The 16,869-nt window shown below is 42.5% G+C and overlaps 1 protein-coding gene across 1 annotated transcript in view; it reads right to left on the bottom strand.

Moving 5' to 3' along the window:
- dipk2ab (divergent protein kinase domain 2Ab) overlaps window positions 1-15,932 on the bottom strand; it is a 29,369-nt gene extending 13,437 nt beyond the window's left edge. The window contains exons 1-2 of the mRNA XM_074621374.1: window positions 15,433-15,932; window positions 7,038-7,909 (exon numbers count right to left, since the gene is read on the bottom strand). Of these exons, the coding sequence (XP_074477475.1) occupies window positions 7,038-7,691 (654 nt within the window). The 5' untranslated portion in view covers window positions 7,692-7,909; window positions 15,433-15,932. The remainder of the gene's footprint in view (window positions 1-7,037; window positions 7,910-15,432) is intronic.
- Window positions 15,933-16,869: the final 937 nt, after the last annotated feature.

The raw sequence follows: 16,869 nt of genomic DNA, 5'->3' as shown, positions 1-16,869 counted from the left end.
TAATTATGGGATTATTCCTTATTTCATGGGCTGATAAATAATGAATAAAGAAGCATTCGAATAGTGATTTGAAGGTTGAATACCATGGAAACGGTCAAGCTTCGAAGCATTCGGGTCAGCCCTACGCTCTGGTAAACAATTTAATCATAAACAGATTGTTGTATAGATATTATTGGTGATGACGCAGCAAACAAAAGCGTGGTAGGGTAAACGAGACGGGGTAACGTGTTTCAAGACGGGTCGGTTGGGTTCGCCGACATCGCAGCAATGCCCTGGTTGACAATCGCACCGGGAGCAGGGAGCTCCGTCCCTCCACGCTGAGAAGAGAGGCCACAGCAAGCACTAAGCGGCGTGGTCTGGGCGAGGGGTACTGTAGAGCGCCACCGTCACCCCGGGCCTTTCCAAGTCAACCTAGAGCCGGTGGTGGTGCACCGCCATGGAGGAAATACGCCCGGCGAGGGCCAGCCAGCGCCAGGGAGAGGTCCCACCAGGGGATCCTCCCACACCAAGTGGGTTTGGATTTATAACCCAAGACAAAACGAGAGCGTCATTGCGTAACGGAATGCAGAACAATAACCTTGTTTGTCCATTATCTTGTTTTCATTATCGCTGGAAGCTGGAAATTCAATTAATTGCACAGCCCTAGGGTAAACTGAGAGAAGTTCCCTCCCGACAAGGAGCAATTAAGTATCTCAGATGCTAGAAAAGGATTTCAACTAACAAAGTGAAGTACCAGTTTAAATAAAGTTGTTTTTACAAATTACAAGGGTGAAAACGCTCAAGACTTGAAGATGCTCCAGTACGTCCCTGACCTCTCATATTTCCTCTGATAGGAACTAGGTGCATGACGCTTTAATGCAGTGGACAATTTTATTACTGCAGACGAGCTAATGTGCTAAAAAGCATATTCTTGCTCCAGCATTAAGCCCCGGGCTCTCCAGGGGACACCGCAGAGTAAAGAACCACTTGTTCCCGATCCATATTGGCCATCTTAAGGGGTCCGGGGAGAGTTGTGAATGGGGTTAGACTCTCGAGCGTTGCAGAACTAGCTGGGCATGAGGTGGGTTGGGGTGCGGGCTGTAACAGTAGGAAGCTGAGGGGGTGGAGGGGAGGGAGGCGTGGGGGGGGGGAATCTAAAAAAGGAGCTAGTGGGTGGGATGAGTGGTGGTGATGGGGGGGCGGAGGGGGGTTCAGCCACAGGCATTTACCTAACCAAACACAGCTGTCATGCGTGTGTGTGTGTGTGTGTGTGTATTTGGAGAGCGGGAGAAAGAGAGAAAGGATTATGGTAACACAAGCAGTCTGGCTCATTCAGATGGGGGGAAAACACCACAAGGCTCTGGTTTGTACAACACACACACACTCACAAACCCTCCTCCTCCTTCTCTTCTCCCCTTTCCACCAGGGCCTCCATCCAGCGAGGCCAGCCAAGAGAGGGGAGTCGGGCCCAGATAACTCCCTGTCTTATCCTAACAGGATTCAGTCTGTACACAAAGGCCTATAAGAATAATGAAAGGGGGTTTGGGAGCACTTGAAGCAGGGTTAAGCGGCGTACACAACCTCCTCTCTTATGTGCTAAGAGCGTCACAATCCCCCAGACCCAAAAACAAAAGGTTCTAATCACAGACTAGTGCCTTAAACACTATTTACCGGTGGACCTCAGCCACTGAGCCGGCCTCAGAGACAGAAGGCTCCCGCTTAAGCCGGGATAGCATGCAGTGTCTGTGATTAAATGAAAAGAAATAAATAAAACTAAAAACAAAACAGGCTTTGATCCTCTTTGTGAAAGAGGCATGACCCAGAAAGCCAGAGCATAAGATTGCACAGACAATATGAAGGCTCAAATGCTGTGCATCCTTTGTCAGAACGGGACCATTTTATACATTATTGTAGACATTTTGTGACCACTCCATCTATCGTAGCTCGCAAAAGACTCATTATAAACTTGTTTTTTCTCATATTTGACCACTAAAGAGCAAATATATATGCAAATATAACAACCAAACTACCTGTATAGCCTCTGACACAGTCTTAAAATGACAGAATAAAACAATTAATCTTCATAAAAGGCTTATCGCATGGCTGTTTTATTGCAATGAATTAGATTTTCTGCTTTTTAATTAATATTTGAGGCACCATACTGTAAAAAGAATTGCTTTTGTGTTACAGATAAGGTGGTATATAAAAATGTTTTCTTTGTAATAATTATTGTATGTCTAGCCTCTTTATTGTTTCATTTAAAAAAACACACCAAATCATTTTGTTCAAATTATACAGTTATTAGATTATTCGACTAACTCAAAGGCTCGCATTTTGTGAGCTATCCATCTACTTTAGCTTGCAAAAGTCTCATTTCGCACTTGTTTTTCTAATATTTGACCACTACAGACAAAAATATGTTTTGGTTTTATGCAAATACAACAAACAAAGTACCTGTTTAGCCTCTGACACCGTCTCAAAATGACAGAACAACAATTCATCTTCATAAAAGGCTTATCGCAGGGCTGCAATGCATTATATCTTCTGGCTTTAATTCATATTTTATGCACCATACTGAAAATAAATGGCTTTTGTGTTACAGATAAAGTGGTATGTAAACAGATTTCTTTGTAGTAATGTTTGTCTAGCTTCTTTATTGTTTAATTTAAAACATGTCTTCACACCAAATGTCTTTTTACAGATTATACAGTTATAAGCAGTGGTGGAATGTAACTAAGTACGCTTTTACGCAAGTACTGTACTTAAGTACAATTTTGTGGTACTTGTACTTTACTTGAGTATTTCCATTTTATGCTACTTTATACTTCTACTCCACCTCAGAGGCCAATATTACATAATACATACTTACACAATACATTCTGAATTCAGGACTTTTACTTGTAAGAGTATTTTTAGACTGTGGTATTTGTACTTTTGCCAATAAGAGCACTTCTTCCACCACTGCTTCTAAGATTATCCGACTAGCTGGTGCAGGCAGGTTGCACATCTGATTAAATTTATTTTCCTATTAAAAAATAAATCAAGGTTCAGTAGGTTACGGTCGAGGTACCACCTTTGCCTCCCTTTGTGCCAAGAAACACCCTGAATTTATACTATTTACTTTGGCTTCGCTTCCTTCCCAAAGTGGATGAGCGTCGCAATAGATTATGCAGAGCCTCATTAAATCAACAGCATACCAAAGAGGCATCCCCCCATTTTAGAAAATTCAAACAAGCTGCTAGTGTATTTGCTCAAAGCGCTGTGAATGTTTACTTCACATTTGCGTTAAAATGCTGCGGTCAAAAAATCTTAGGAGGAACGGGAGATAAGGTCATCCATCTAATCTTTCTTCTTCGATTTAGTATCCCGTGTCAAGACGTCTGGGGGAAAACAAGACGGCGTTGCGTGAGAGCTTCGTGACGAGTATGTCTTTGTGTCAGGTGAGGGGCGGTGTGTTGAACAAGGAGGTGGATCTGTGGAAGGTGGGGTAATAAGAGGGGTGTCTGGGAGAGAAGCAGATCTGAGTCTGGAGGGGATGACTGAGTTAACCCCACAGGCCTGTCACATCCTATTCTCAGCTTCACTGAGCAAGTCGGGGGCTGAGGACCAAAAAGGGTGCGAGCGCAGTCACATGCTCCTGGCGAACTCGCCAAGCTTAATGATTTGGAAGCAGAGGACTAGGCTAAATCAAACTAATTTAAAGGCTGGGCCAGATGTAGTCCATCAAACGCAACCATCACCTGATGAATCAGTGAGTCATCTAGCCGAAGGAGAGGAGCCAAGGACGGCAAATAAGGCTCTAGCCGGGAAGAATTTATTACTCAATTTTCATGCAAACCAAGTTACTGTCGAATGAGACGTAAAATTAAACAGCATCATGTAATTTCTCTGGCTGGCAAAGAGACAACCCCTAGACAGAAGTAGATTTATTATCACGGTAACAGAAAAACCTTCCCGGGTCTCTGTGAGAGCGTAAGAAAAGCAGCCTGAAGAGGAAATAAGAGAGAAAACAGATGAAGTTGCATAAGGTGCCTCTCATTGCAGAAGGATTTTCTTGTTTGGCTGTCGTCATTTTGTCTTCCAAAAATATTTATTCCCCAAAGCCAAATTGTCTTCCACGTGACGCGGCGGTGGGGGTGGTGTGTGTGTGTGAGTGCACGCTTGTGTACAGCAGAGCGCGCTGAAAAAAACGCGTTGTTGGACAGACCCGAAACAAAACAGCAGATTGTTCCCCGCTGACAAAGAAGGTCTGGTTTCTCATAGTGAAACAGGGCCGATTTACTGCCTGTGGCTTCAAAAGACTGGAAACAGAAGCCGTTCTATTCTAGAGAGTGCAGCTCGCTGAGCAGACGGCAGCGATGTTATTGACATTATTCAGCCAGAGGAAAGAGATAGAAACCCAAAACCACAGCACGGGCGACCAATGACAGTAAGAAATCATTTACACTAAAAATAGCAAACTTAAATTATACACCGAGTCATACTGGCTTCTCTGAAGAGGGGTTTGACTACAATCAAGCAAAATGAAGCATTGCTCCGGGCCTGACGAGAAGTCGGTGTGATAAACAGTCCAAATAAGGATCAGGTTTCATTAAATAACTGATCATAAAACTCACAATCCTCTTAAACCAGTCCCCACGCAGTAGTGCTCACCTAAAAAGGAGACGAGGTGTTGAAGTACAGCAGCTCTACCACTCAATATCTATAGATGTCATTAATTCTTTATGGTCTGCTGCTGCCCAACCTTGTGTACAGGGCCTCTCAGTCTCTCGGCAAATTTTCTCCTCGTCTTTCTAGTTCAGTGATGCCGACGAACAGTCGAGGCGCTCTCCGAGATGTCTGGCACCTCTCTTTGTACGGCACCTCTCTTTGTACGTCACCCATCCATGCCCACAATCTGGCGCATACCCTATAACAGTTGTTTCTTATACCCGCAGGTCACAAGTTCAGCATGAGATCAACAATTCATGAGTCCCTGTAAACATGCAAAGGCTACGCCGGGCGTAGGGAGTGAAGGGAGCCGTGGACAATGCGCGAGCATTATGCGTTTGTCTGTAGATAAGGATGGGGAATGGGGGTGGGGGAGGTGATTCATCGAGCCTCTGAACTGGGGCATAATGGCATTAAAAACACTGATGGAATTATCTGGCTTTGGAGTTTGTGGAGCGTACACAGAACGGACAGGAAAATATAGGAGAATGACACAGATAGAAGAAAGGGCAAAATGAGAAAGAGGAGAGGAGAAAGGAAGGAAGGGGGAGGGAAAGCGACCACACAAGGCTAATCAGATTTTATAGATCAACCGGACTAAAAGGCTGATCTCACCCTTTTGTCCTCTGAAATGCCCGGAGGTGTCCATCCCGACGTGTAGAGGGGGGGTTGGAGGTCAACATAAGTTATTGAATGTCTACACAGGCCACAACCATTGTTGTTGTGACATGACCAATGCTAGATTGAAATTGAAATTGACTGGCTGCTAGTAAATCAGTGAGAAGAGAAAAGGATGTGGAGGACATATGTGATATATACAGTACGGCTGCTCTGACATGCGGGATGACAGAATGGAGATGGGTCGTAATTTAACTCCTGACAGGGGGGTCAAAGCAAGACAATTACATTTAACATGCACCATTTTTTATGTTGGCAGCACATTTACTCTGTCGAATTAAAGATTTCTAATGTTGCGGAACAATGTTATTAGACCAACTGTATCAAATCTGTGTTTCCATTCAATTGTCAAATATTAAGCGTTTGAAAAGACGCAGAAAAAGAAATACGAATTAGGCGTGTTTCCATCAACTGGTTTTGAGCGATTAAACTTGGCTACAGCGTAGTTTCGTCAAAAGTTGGCGCTATAGGCTATGCAATGCAATGCTGCCAGTAAACAGAGTAGAAGAAGAGGAGGTAGCGAACCAGAAACAAAACTAGTCGCCTTGGCCATCTAACCATCTATGAGAGAAAAATGAAGAGGTCTTCAGGAATTTGTTTCAATTGGGCAAGTTTTAATAGTTCTTTCATGTCAGCTAGTATTGGCCATGCTTCGTGCTGTCCGGAGACGAAGACAAGTAGTTGCGTATTCAATATCCAGGAACACGCCGACAGCGGAAACAGCTGATCAGTCAAGTGAGCTATGTCAGAATGTATTCGACAAAGGCGTTCACCGCATAAAAACAGTTTTTCGCAATTGAGGAAGTATGCCGTTTCTATATAGATTTTCTATTGCAACACTTCTGCAAAATGTGCATAAAACGATGTGAATGGAAATACTGCAGTCTCATCAAAACTAAATATTTAACAATGTGTTGTTTTTTTGTCCTTCAAGTTGTGAATTTCAACAAAATCTTGGTCCTTGGTCAAAAACTTAAAAACAAGCTTTTATTTTGGAGGATTAGCGAAGGGATCAAGAATATTGGCCCTAATACCACTTAGCAGCCCCGTAAAAGATCCCTCCACGTGCCGTCTCCCACAGATGAAGAGAAACCAGTGGACGCAGACGTATATTAAAATTAAAAACAACTTGGACCATTTACAGATGCATTCTTGAATTATTCAAAACTGCCCTACATATAGTGTTAAATATGCAGTATTGCCGCCAGCAAAAATCTCTCATCTTTTGGGAGGCCGCGGCTCTTAAACCCCTCTCTATTCTAAGCAGAGGAGTATTCGTGCTCCAGATAGCGGACGCGTGGTCTCGCTGTAGCCTGGAGTTTAGGGTGAGGGTGTAATGGCTCGTCTCAGATCTGTGGAAGAGGAAGGAAAAGGAGGATTCCCACCCTGTAATTTACTGGGGGCTTTGTGGGCCAACACCCTGGCTCACTTACTGATGCTCTTATCCTCTTTGTAGCAAAAAGGTAATCCAGGAACCGCGCCTTATCAGCAACTCTGAAAACACCTGGGGCTGACAGGCACCTCTTTATCTGGATGCAATATTTTCTTCAGAGACAGTAATGGTCAAACATCACTCAATAAAAAAGAAACCTTAAAAGCCTCAAATGGTATCGCACACACATGTTGCTTTAAAAACAGCTCCCGTCCTGAAAATACTGAAAAATACTAACCTGTAATACGAGCGGCTCCGGGTTGAACGCCAAGGTCATGAGCAGCTGCATTCTCTCCGTGTCTTTGAGGTTCTTTAGCAGGAAGCTGCCTGAGTCTTTGGTCTCAGCGTACCTGCGGACCACGCGGTCCAGCAGCCTCTGAGAGGGGCAGTGCACCAGGTCTGACCAGCCCTCCACCACCTCTGGAGTGAGCAGACGAACATCGCCGTTGATCCGGGCGAACTCAGTCTTGTACATCGCCTGGATGAGGTCACAGCGCGGCCTGCCCGTGGCCCTCTTGCAGATTTTCTGATCTATCTCGGCAAGCTCCTGGTTGGAGCCGAGCCGTTTCAGCACCACGCGGCGCGTGCCCTCCCTGGGCTCGCCGTACTGAGCGAAGTAAACATTCTTGACATTGAAAACGTCCAGGAAACGCAGGCGACCCCAGGTTTCGAAGGAAACCTGGCCGTTCATGAACTTGCGGCACCAGCTGGTGCCAAAGCAGGCGGGACACTTGTTGAGGTTGATGAAGCGTCTGTCGGTGAGCTCATTCTTCTGGAAGGAGGCGAACAGGTTGTGGGTGTTCATCAGCAAGATGACAAACAGCCCCACGACCAGTAAGAGCTTCAGACAGCGGTACAGGCGGCCGAGTTTGAGAGGCAGGAAGCGCAGCATGATGGGGACGGGGCAGGGGTAGGGAGGAGGAGGAGAGGTGTTGAGACGATCGTCAGGGAGCTAACCTCAATGCCTCCCCGTCATGATGTACCCGGGTAGCTTCTAAAGCGGCAGGCAGGGGCGAGGTTGGCACAGCTGCCCCGTGCCAGTCTCTGGCAGAGGCCAGTGAGTCATGTTCTCCCTTCTTGGTGTTTGTATGCAACCTCGAGCCAGCGGGCCTGAAATCAAGCACAGAAAGGGAGAGGGGAACTCATTACATCAGGGAAAATCAGAAAGATGCATTTCAGAACATGGAAAACATGCATAACAAAAAAGGTTTATCTCATTTCTCTTCTTCTGGGTCTGCAACTTGAACACTTCAGTCCTAACATGCAGAAACACTTTCTCTGGCATATGAAATTGTTTGACAAATTCTAATTGTTTGGGTCATTTGAGAGATTTCATTACTTTTTGAGCAGAAATGAGATGGCCCACAGCCAATGCAATAAACCCGCCTGTGCCTGTTTGTGCCTGTTTCTCTTTGGGAAATCATTTCTTGTATACTCCCCCAATATAAGAAAGACAAATAACTGTATGGGAGAGGGGAAAATAAAGTGTCAGTGATCAAATTAAGAGGAAATGTACAACATCCTCTCCTTGTATAAATAAAATGTGCTGCACTGCGAGGATGATTCCTCAGAGGGCCTTTCCTCTGCCGCTACAGAAGTATCCATCACTTTTCTTTTTCCGATGCGCAGCAAAATAACACGCCGTCTGCATACCTCAACAGTTACACCGAGCTCAGAAATCTCAATTTTCTTTTCTTCGTCCCGCTTCAAATGGAGAAATCTCACTTTGCATTGTGAAGGGAGTCACGCTGTGCGTAGTTTAACCTTTGATCAGAGTTGCCCTGCTTCGTTTTAATCACGCTTTGAAGTCGTTTCTTTGAAAATGGCTGGTGTCACTAAAATAACGTCTGTAGTTGAGGGGGCGAGAGGGAGAATCTGTGAATACCTCTATTAGGCATATCGATGCCAGTGGAGAAGGGGATGGTGGGAACTAAGAGTGGAAGAAAGAGACAACAATCTGGGTTCACAAGCCCCCCGTAGTCTGCCCATGGTGAAACCAAGTTAGACCCCCCAATCAGCTTTTTGGCAATGAGTCTTGTAAGTCTTCTAAGTCGCTTTAAGGAAGACAATGACTCGGGCCATGCAAATTAGCAATCCTCAATTAGAGCTCATTAAGACATGCCTATTAGGACAGCTGACTTGAGAGGGCACGGCTAACGAGCGGACACGCTGGCGTGATTAGTGTGCGTGTCGATGGGTTCCTCGCGTTTTTGCTTTCAGATCGAATCGGCTGAGATGTGGAGAGACACGGGGGCTCGAGGCGGCCAAGAGAGCAGCAGCGGTTGTGGGAGATGTGCGGCTGTGGAGTGTCAGATAAGGAGCTGAATACACTAGTTCTTAGCTCACACCTCTGTCTGGATATACTTTGAGCAGATCAGGCCAACATCAGTAATGTAAAAATAGACCAATAGGGGGATCTACAGACGGCTGCACCACATAGATTTTTTTTTTAAGGAAAAGAAAAAATATGATTCATGCATTTCTTGCCATTCTCACCATAAATCTTAAACTTGAGCAACGGGAGTCAACGGTGAGCACATGCTTTTCTTCTCTGTACCATAAATAAGATCGAGATAATGAGACTTTACACCTTTTAGATAGAAGCAATCTTAAATCATGCTTTGAACTCTGTGTAAAACTAAATAGCTACTGTAAATCTTAATGGTAATGCGTCACAATTTCCATTAATTATTTATTTTATCATTATAATGAACAGCACAATGTTATTTTATGCCTAAGAATTAATCAGAGGACACCTTTTGAATATCCTACTTCATGCCCACATTACTCAGATCTCAGAAGCAAAAAAAAAAAATTTACAAAAAGATAATTCTTCCTGCATTTAGTCTGAAACAGCATTTCTTTGGGCAAGCTGAATAAAGCAGCTGAAGGTCCACATCTAGCTGACTTCATCAAAACGCTTCCAGCCTGATGAATGAACAATAACCAAGTAACCTCTCCGCCGCATTCACAATGAGCTGAAAAAGAACGCCAACACAATAATTTATTAGTGTGAAAAATTCATTCAAATTCTACTAGATATTAAATTGGGGAGGGAGGATGGATTTGGAGATGCGAAATAAAAAAAGTCTGTGTGAAGAACTCTAAAAACAACAACTTCAATAGCAGCCAGAAGGATGTGTGCCTCGTGTCTTCTACTACGGGGAGCGAGAGGGAGCTGATTGCTTGAGGGGAAAACCGAATATCCCGTCGCTATAAGATCTCGATTCAAGTGCCATTTAGCATCTAACGCAGGCAGTGGCAGCACAGACGTGGCTGCGAGATCGTGGGAGCAGAGATTTAACTAGGATCAGCGAAAGGGCTCAAAGGAGGACAAAACATAACCTCAGTCAGGCCGAGAAAATGATCACCCCTTCATCCTTTTTAGAGAAGAGAGCCAGGGCGGTCTGGAGCAAGCCCCGAACAAGACCTGGCGGAGTAATGAGATGCACGAGCTAACACGGGGAGGAGACGTGGCTTCTTTTCTCCTCTCCAGAGAAACTGTTAGGCCTCAATTACCTTTGCAGCGTTACCTGGATTATGTCAACGATCGTGCTAATTGTCGAAGTGAAAAGGGTATAAGCCACACGTCGCGTTTCGTTTAAAGAGAGACAGCCGAGGTGTTAAAATGCTTAACATGTTGACAATGAAATGCACGAATCTGCCACCGATGGCTTATCCTTGATCCTGTACTTTTGTTCAGCATGAAGCAGGAGAGTGTAAGAATTGAAATTCTACTAGATTGGAGTTTTTATAGCCTGCTGCTGCTACACAGAGTAATGAGAGTGAATAAACATAAATCTTTATTGGAAGGACGCATGGTCATTTAAGATGGGGATATTTTTTTTTTTTCAAACATCAAAGAATAAAGACATTTCCCTCACAAAATAGTGGTATTTTGTTTTTAATGTATAAGGGACATGTAATGTTCTATACTTATAGTGAATATAATCCAATCAATCTTATTTCCATAAATATATATTTTGCATATATAGTTCCCTTTGTTAACACCTTATTTTGAAAACCGGACGTAGTCACACGTGTATACTTCCGCTAACTTCTCCAAGTCCATCGCTAGCTCTCCCGTCAGCTCCGTTCTCTTTAAAAATCCATGGTCAGCTCCATCGGGGCCATTTGAATGCATTTAACATAAATGTCAGTATATGGGTGCTCTACGGTTGTAGCGACGGCCGATTTGACCACAGAGATGAGAGTGACGGCTGGCTTGACCGCAAATTACCACAATACGGGAACGTTTCCTGTTCATGACAGAGTTATCATGTAGCTTTAGCCATGATGTCTAGATCTGCTTTTCCTGGAAATGTGTGAAACCCAAAGTGTTTCCATACTTTACTGTACGTGTAGTGTTTACCACTTTGGATTTAAAATGGGAGGGATCAGTTTTGCACTTACTCGTTGCGGCCGGCTGTGGATTGATTGGTTGATGGATACAGAATGGATATGACGCCACGTTACACAGACTGCAACAATAAAAGCGGTAACTTCCTTCAACCTCCTCATAGACTCAAATGAAGCAAATATATCGATTCTGGCATTAACAAATCGATTTCAAAATCGTAACAATTTTTTTTTTTAAATCGCAATGTATAGGTGAATCGATTTTTTTCCCACCCCTAGGTAATTACCTCACTAGATGGCTTCTTGTGAATTTTACACCTGCAAAACCATTTGTTTAACTCCCTCACTGTCTACTGCTGTATGCCACCCTATGGTTATTTAACAGGATGGACAGAGAAGAAGGCAGACTGTGCAGAGCTCAAGGTTGCCTGTACAGGTTTTTGACAAGGGTAAAGTTCACTTAAAGCTCTAAATTAAAGCCAGATGCTTCGTATTCTAACACAGATGTTTCCCACCGGAATAGAAAGGCAGTGAAATTTAAAGCAGTGTTTTCTTTTGGACAAACCTCATCGTGCCCACAGAAAAACGTATGTTTTAAATTACCTCCCCCCCTCCTCCGTTCCTCCCCCTCGGTGCCTCTGCGAGAAAGGAGGGATGCACGATACCAACCGAGAGGAAAACCCTGTTTGGAGTAAGCACCAAAATTACCTCTCATCGCACACAGCCCTTGCCAAAACTGGGGTAAGAAAGTTTCTCAGCGTACTCTCGGTCTACAAAGTACTGCGGTGAGCGCTTCGAAAGAGAGGCGAAGAAAAGAGGGCAAATCAAAGGATGCCTGACTCCTCATGCATGGGAGATGAGTCTCGCATTCGAAATGTTCCAAGTTTGGCAGATGTTAAGAGCCACAAAATGGCTCATTACTGATACAGAAAAGGCACCAGATGAAGCAATGGGCCCCGTGTTGGCTTAAAACAGAATGACAAAGGTCGAGACGGAGGGAGATGACATCGTAATATCCCAATATTTCAACTTTTATTAAAACTTAGATTTTGACGGAACAACGCAGATAAGAAAAGAAGGGGTTGAAAAGAAAATTTCCATCTTGAATAATCTTCTCCACAGCTCATTGTGTAAAAGCTGGCTTCGGATAATGGTGTTCGAGGGCAAGGCTACTCTCAGGCTAACCCATTTCCTTCGCTGCACCTGAGGCTAAACTTCATTATGGTATAATGAAGTCAAGCCACACATGAACACGCTTGATTAATTCCACTGGAAATGCAAAAGAAGAAGTGCTGAAAAAAAAAGGGGGCCGGTATACAGTGGAGGAGTTGGAAAAATAGAGAGAGGAACGATATCACCAATGTGCTAATGGACAGCAAGGTGAGAGAAACTTTTGAGTTATTGCTCTTGTGATGGAAATGAATGGAAAGAAGTGATCACTGGAATACAGAGCAGCAGATCTCTGAATGGACACACACAAACATGAACGCCGGTATTACCACCGAGCTCTACTCAAAGCTCGGAAAAAAGCCCCCCCTCCTCCATTGCAATGTCTCTAGCTTGAGAGAAGAGGAACTACTGTTGCCAAGGTTATCGACCGAGGGAGTCAATAATGTTTGATCAAAAAAACATTCAGCCAGCACAGGATCGCCTCAGTACAGCAAACACGTAGACAGTGATGGTTAGATACAAATGACAGTAACAGTCGCGCACCTAATGGGAAATTGAGTCCTCACAATATAAGCACCAATTAGCAGCATCCCCCCACGTGAACATTAGTCCATTCGTCTCTGGCCCGAACCAAACGGCGGAGCTTTTAATGACAACATCAATGCTATATCTGCTTTGCGCCAAACTGACGCAGCTGTTTGGAAGGACACACTCGAACTGGGGGGTAGATACGCTCTGGATTCTTCAACGTGATAATCATGTTTGTTTTGTATGATTTTAAACACAGCTGCACATTTTCACACGAGCCAGCATAGAAAAAAGTTGTCATACATTTAAATCTCGTGTTAATGCCAGTGCAAAAAACAAATGTGTCATCTAAGTGAAGCTACACTCGGACTGATTCAAATAAGCTGTCTAAACAAGCTCAAACAAATGGGAAATGTGTTTAGAGTGTGGGGAGGGAAATCAAATTGATTACCTGACACACATTTATTATGTCATTTAAGGTCACTCCTAATGTGGCTCCATCTGTTGCAGAAGTTGCTTTTATCGGAGTGATTTTGGCGAGTTTGGAGGTCAAAAACAAAAAATGTACTGCTGCTCCGGTGGGAGCTTTTAGGCTACAATTACAAGACGTTCCCCTGCTGAGCGCTGTGAAACATTCAAATCAACCATCAGCAGAGAGTCTGAAGTGTATCAGTCTATTTTCATAGTCCCCCTTGCAGAAGGGCTCCACAATTACTCTCCTGTTATGGAAAAAATTAATTCTAAGCAGCCCGCTCTACTCATTAGACTGTAAAGAGAAATTCTTCAGGACTTATTAGAGACTGTCTGGACCAAGCAGTCGGACTGTTGTGGTAATCTATTTCTTCTTTGAAGAAAATCAAGGGCAGAAGTTTGCAAAGAGCCAGAAATCTTATGGTCAAGTCAATTTAGTGATAATTGCAAATTACACTCTCAAATTCAATGCCTGAGCCTGTCTGTGTGATGTCTCAACCTGCTGTTTGCTCACACCAACGAGGAAGGCAAATCAAGTTGGGAAAGTGGAGACCTGTTGAGGTGCATTAATTTGAATATTTAAAACTACAGTGCTAAGTAAATATGAAGCAATGCAAATACATTGTTGAAGAAATGCTTTCAATTGGTGCTGCACAATATATCGTTTTTTTCATCGTCGTCGCACGATAAACACAAAAGGCTGCAATATTGCACTCGGGAACATTTTAAAGTGCAGTTTTCTACTGATTCTCTCTTTCAACTAACTCAAGCAAATCACCATCATTCTTTTATTACCTGTGCATGTTATGTTCAGTTTAATTTGTTAAATAAAAGAAATGTTGGAAATAATTCTTTAATTTTTTTTTTTAAGTCAATAAGCAATTTCTTGTATTTTAGCAGTATACTGAAGCAGCAGAAAGGCATGCACTTGGATATCTGTTTGCTAGTAATATCGTTATCGCGATATTCAACATCATTATTTCCTCATATCGTGCAGCCCTATTATCAATGAACAAATCAAAAATGTGAATGCATGCATCTTGACACCAGTGCTATAATATAATATGTTCTGCATACAAATGGCCAAAGGAATACATATTTAGAGGTTTAAGGGATTGTAGTTTGGTGCATTATATTATTTTGTAAGTTGCATTCAGGTACCAGTGGTGCACATAATGTTCTCTATAATGACAGGAAAAAACTACCTAAAAAGATAAGAGGACTAATTGTAGGGCAGGTAACATACTAAAAGACTGTAAAGAGAAATTCTTCAGGACTTATTATAGACTGTCTGGACTGTTGTGGTAATCTATTTTGTCTTTGAAGAAATTAAGGTGCAGAAGTTTGCAAAGAGCGAGAAATCTAATAGTCAAGTCAGTTTAGTGATTATTGCAAACAAGTGTTGTTGCTATAATATAATATGTTTTGCATACAAATGGCCAAAAGGAATACATATTTAGAGGTTTAAGGGTAGTTTGTTGCATTCAGGTACCAGTGGTGGACATAGTGTTCTCTATAATGACAGAAAAAAAAACCCCAAAAGATAAGAGGACCAATTGTAGGGAAGGTAACATACTAAACGGATATTATTTTGAGATAGTTGCAACATAGTAGCAATAATGAACTTCCTGTCATAGTTCATCGGATGTGGTGCATCTGATAAGAGACTTTGTTTCTATAAAAAACTCTATGTATCTTATCTTATCATCATTTCTGAGGAAGCAGCAGTGACTCTTTAAATGTCAAGCATGCTCTCACGTTAGTAGGCTACATATACTGAGTGTTCTGAATATACCGTGTTTATTAAAGAGGTATACACTAGGAATTTGCTTTGGTTTTGTTGGTGCAAACAAACAGTATAATAACAAAAAGAATAGATAAAAACGTTAGAATAAAATAAGAATACAATTTTTTTTAATTCTACCAATAAACAAAAATGATATAAACAAATAGTGCAAATATTGCCGGTGTGCAAAGCTTTAAATTAATCACTTAATCAAGTCGAGGTTGCACATATGTATCCTTAAATTCACATTATTTAAAGGCTGAGTTCAACATGAACAAAAAGAGCTGCAAAGAGAAAAAGAAAAAGCTGTGAAACAAACCTGTGTGTGACTTTTCTCCTCTCCTGGTCCGTAGTAGTAAATGTTTAGCGCTCAGTTTGTATCATTCTTATAATAAAGTTGCAGCTCAGACGGACACTTTCAATCACAGCTGATACAATGTATCTCTTCTTCAAAGCTCGACGGCAATCTCTTCTCTTATCAAGCAAACTCACACGGGGCTTCCCATGTCTAGCTCCTCTAAGGTATGTAGCCCAGCTAGCCCTGCTAGCTGCTGGAATAAACAGTTGGGATGTCGGGAGTCTTTAACTCTTCATATGCTGGATCTCTTCCGACTGGACGACGCGGTCCTCCTCACAAAGGACAGCAGCGTCCACGTTGTGCGTTAACGTCCATGTAATGTCTCATGAGTCCCCCTTTGTGGTCACCTCTTTCTCTTCTTCTTCTCTCTCTCTGCAGGCTGCAGCAGCTCACTCCTCTCTCTCAACACCACAATGGGTTCTGTTTCCACTCTTTTTCAACACCAGCCCTCTTTACTCTTTGCGACACACGCTGTCTGTTTGCGGCAGCGGTTGCTAGGAGATTATTCTAATATTGTCTCTGTCTGGGAATAACGCCCACCAGAGCAAAAGTTTGCACAAATTTCTATTTATTTTTATCTCAGTGCATCCGTCAGTCTAAAAAGCAACCTTTGATAGATGACATAATCTAAAGAATAAACTTTAAAATGCTCACAATGCAATGCAACTGTTGCTTCATTCATCCATTCTCACTGTGCAATATCATTTTCCACTTGTGCAATTTTGTTAATAGTCTGTTGTAATGGAAAAATATCTCCTGCAGTGCACTCTTCTGCAGACTTTGTGTGACTCTGTATAACCAGTGTCTCTTCTTGCAAGAATAAAATACAGGAAAAAGACATTTCATCTGTGTAAGATCTTTATTTCAACATTCATTAGGACTCATCTTGGAATATTGACAGAATTTCCATTACACTGTTTATTATCAATACTGTATATACTGCTCCTATTTTATACTTCCTTCTATTTAAATGGTTCATATTTTGTTACACTTTTTCTTACTGTGTTAGCTGATGCATCTTGTTTTTTTGCACTATCCCCTTTGCTGCTGTACACTGCAAATTTCCCCACTGCAGGACTAATAAAGGAATATCTTATCTTATCTTATCTTATAATGTTTCATAGACTAAGCTACTGGAGTTACCCTGCACTATACTCATTTTTAAAAGTCTCTTCTGCATTATATTCACTTTTTTAATAGTCGTGTATCACAGCTGTTACCCTGCACTATATTCAGTTTTAACAGTTTTCTTCATCTCCTTGTATTTTTATATCTGTACTTTATACTTTGCACTTCTAACTTTCTTTACTGCCTTTTTACTCACATGTTTTGCACTATGGAACTGTGATGCTGGAAACTTGAATTTCCCTCGGGATCAATAAAGTTACTATCTATCTA

The sequence above is a fragment of the Sebastes fasciatus genome, chromosome 21 (genome assembly GCF_043250625.1).
Source record: "Sebastes fasciatus isolate fSebFas1 chromosome 21, fSebFas1.pri, whole genome shotgun sequence".
Lineage (NCBI taxonomy): Eukaryota > Metazoa > Chordata > Actinopteri > Perciformes > Sebastidae > Sebastes > Sebastes fasciatus.
The sequence above is the reverse complement of the archived record's forward strand: the minus strand, read 5'-3'. Positions and strand labels throughout refer to the sequence as shown.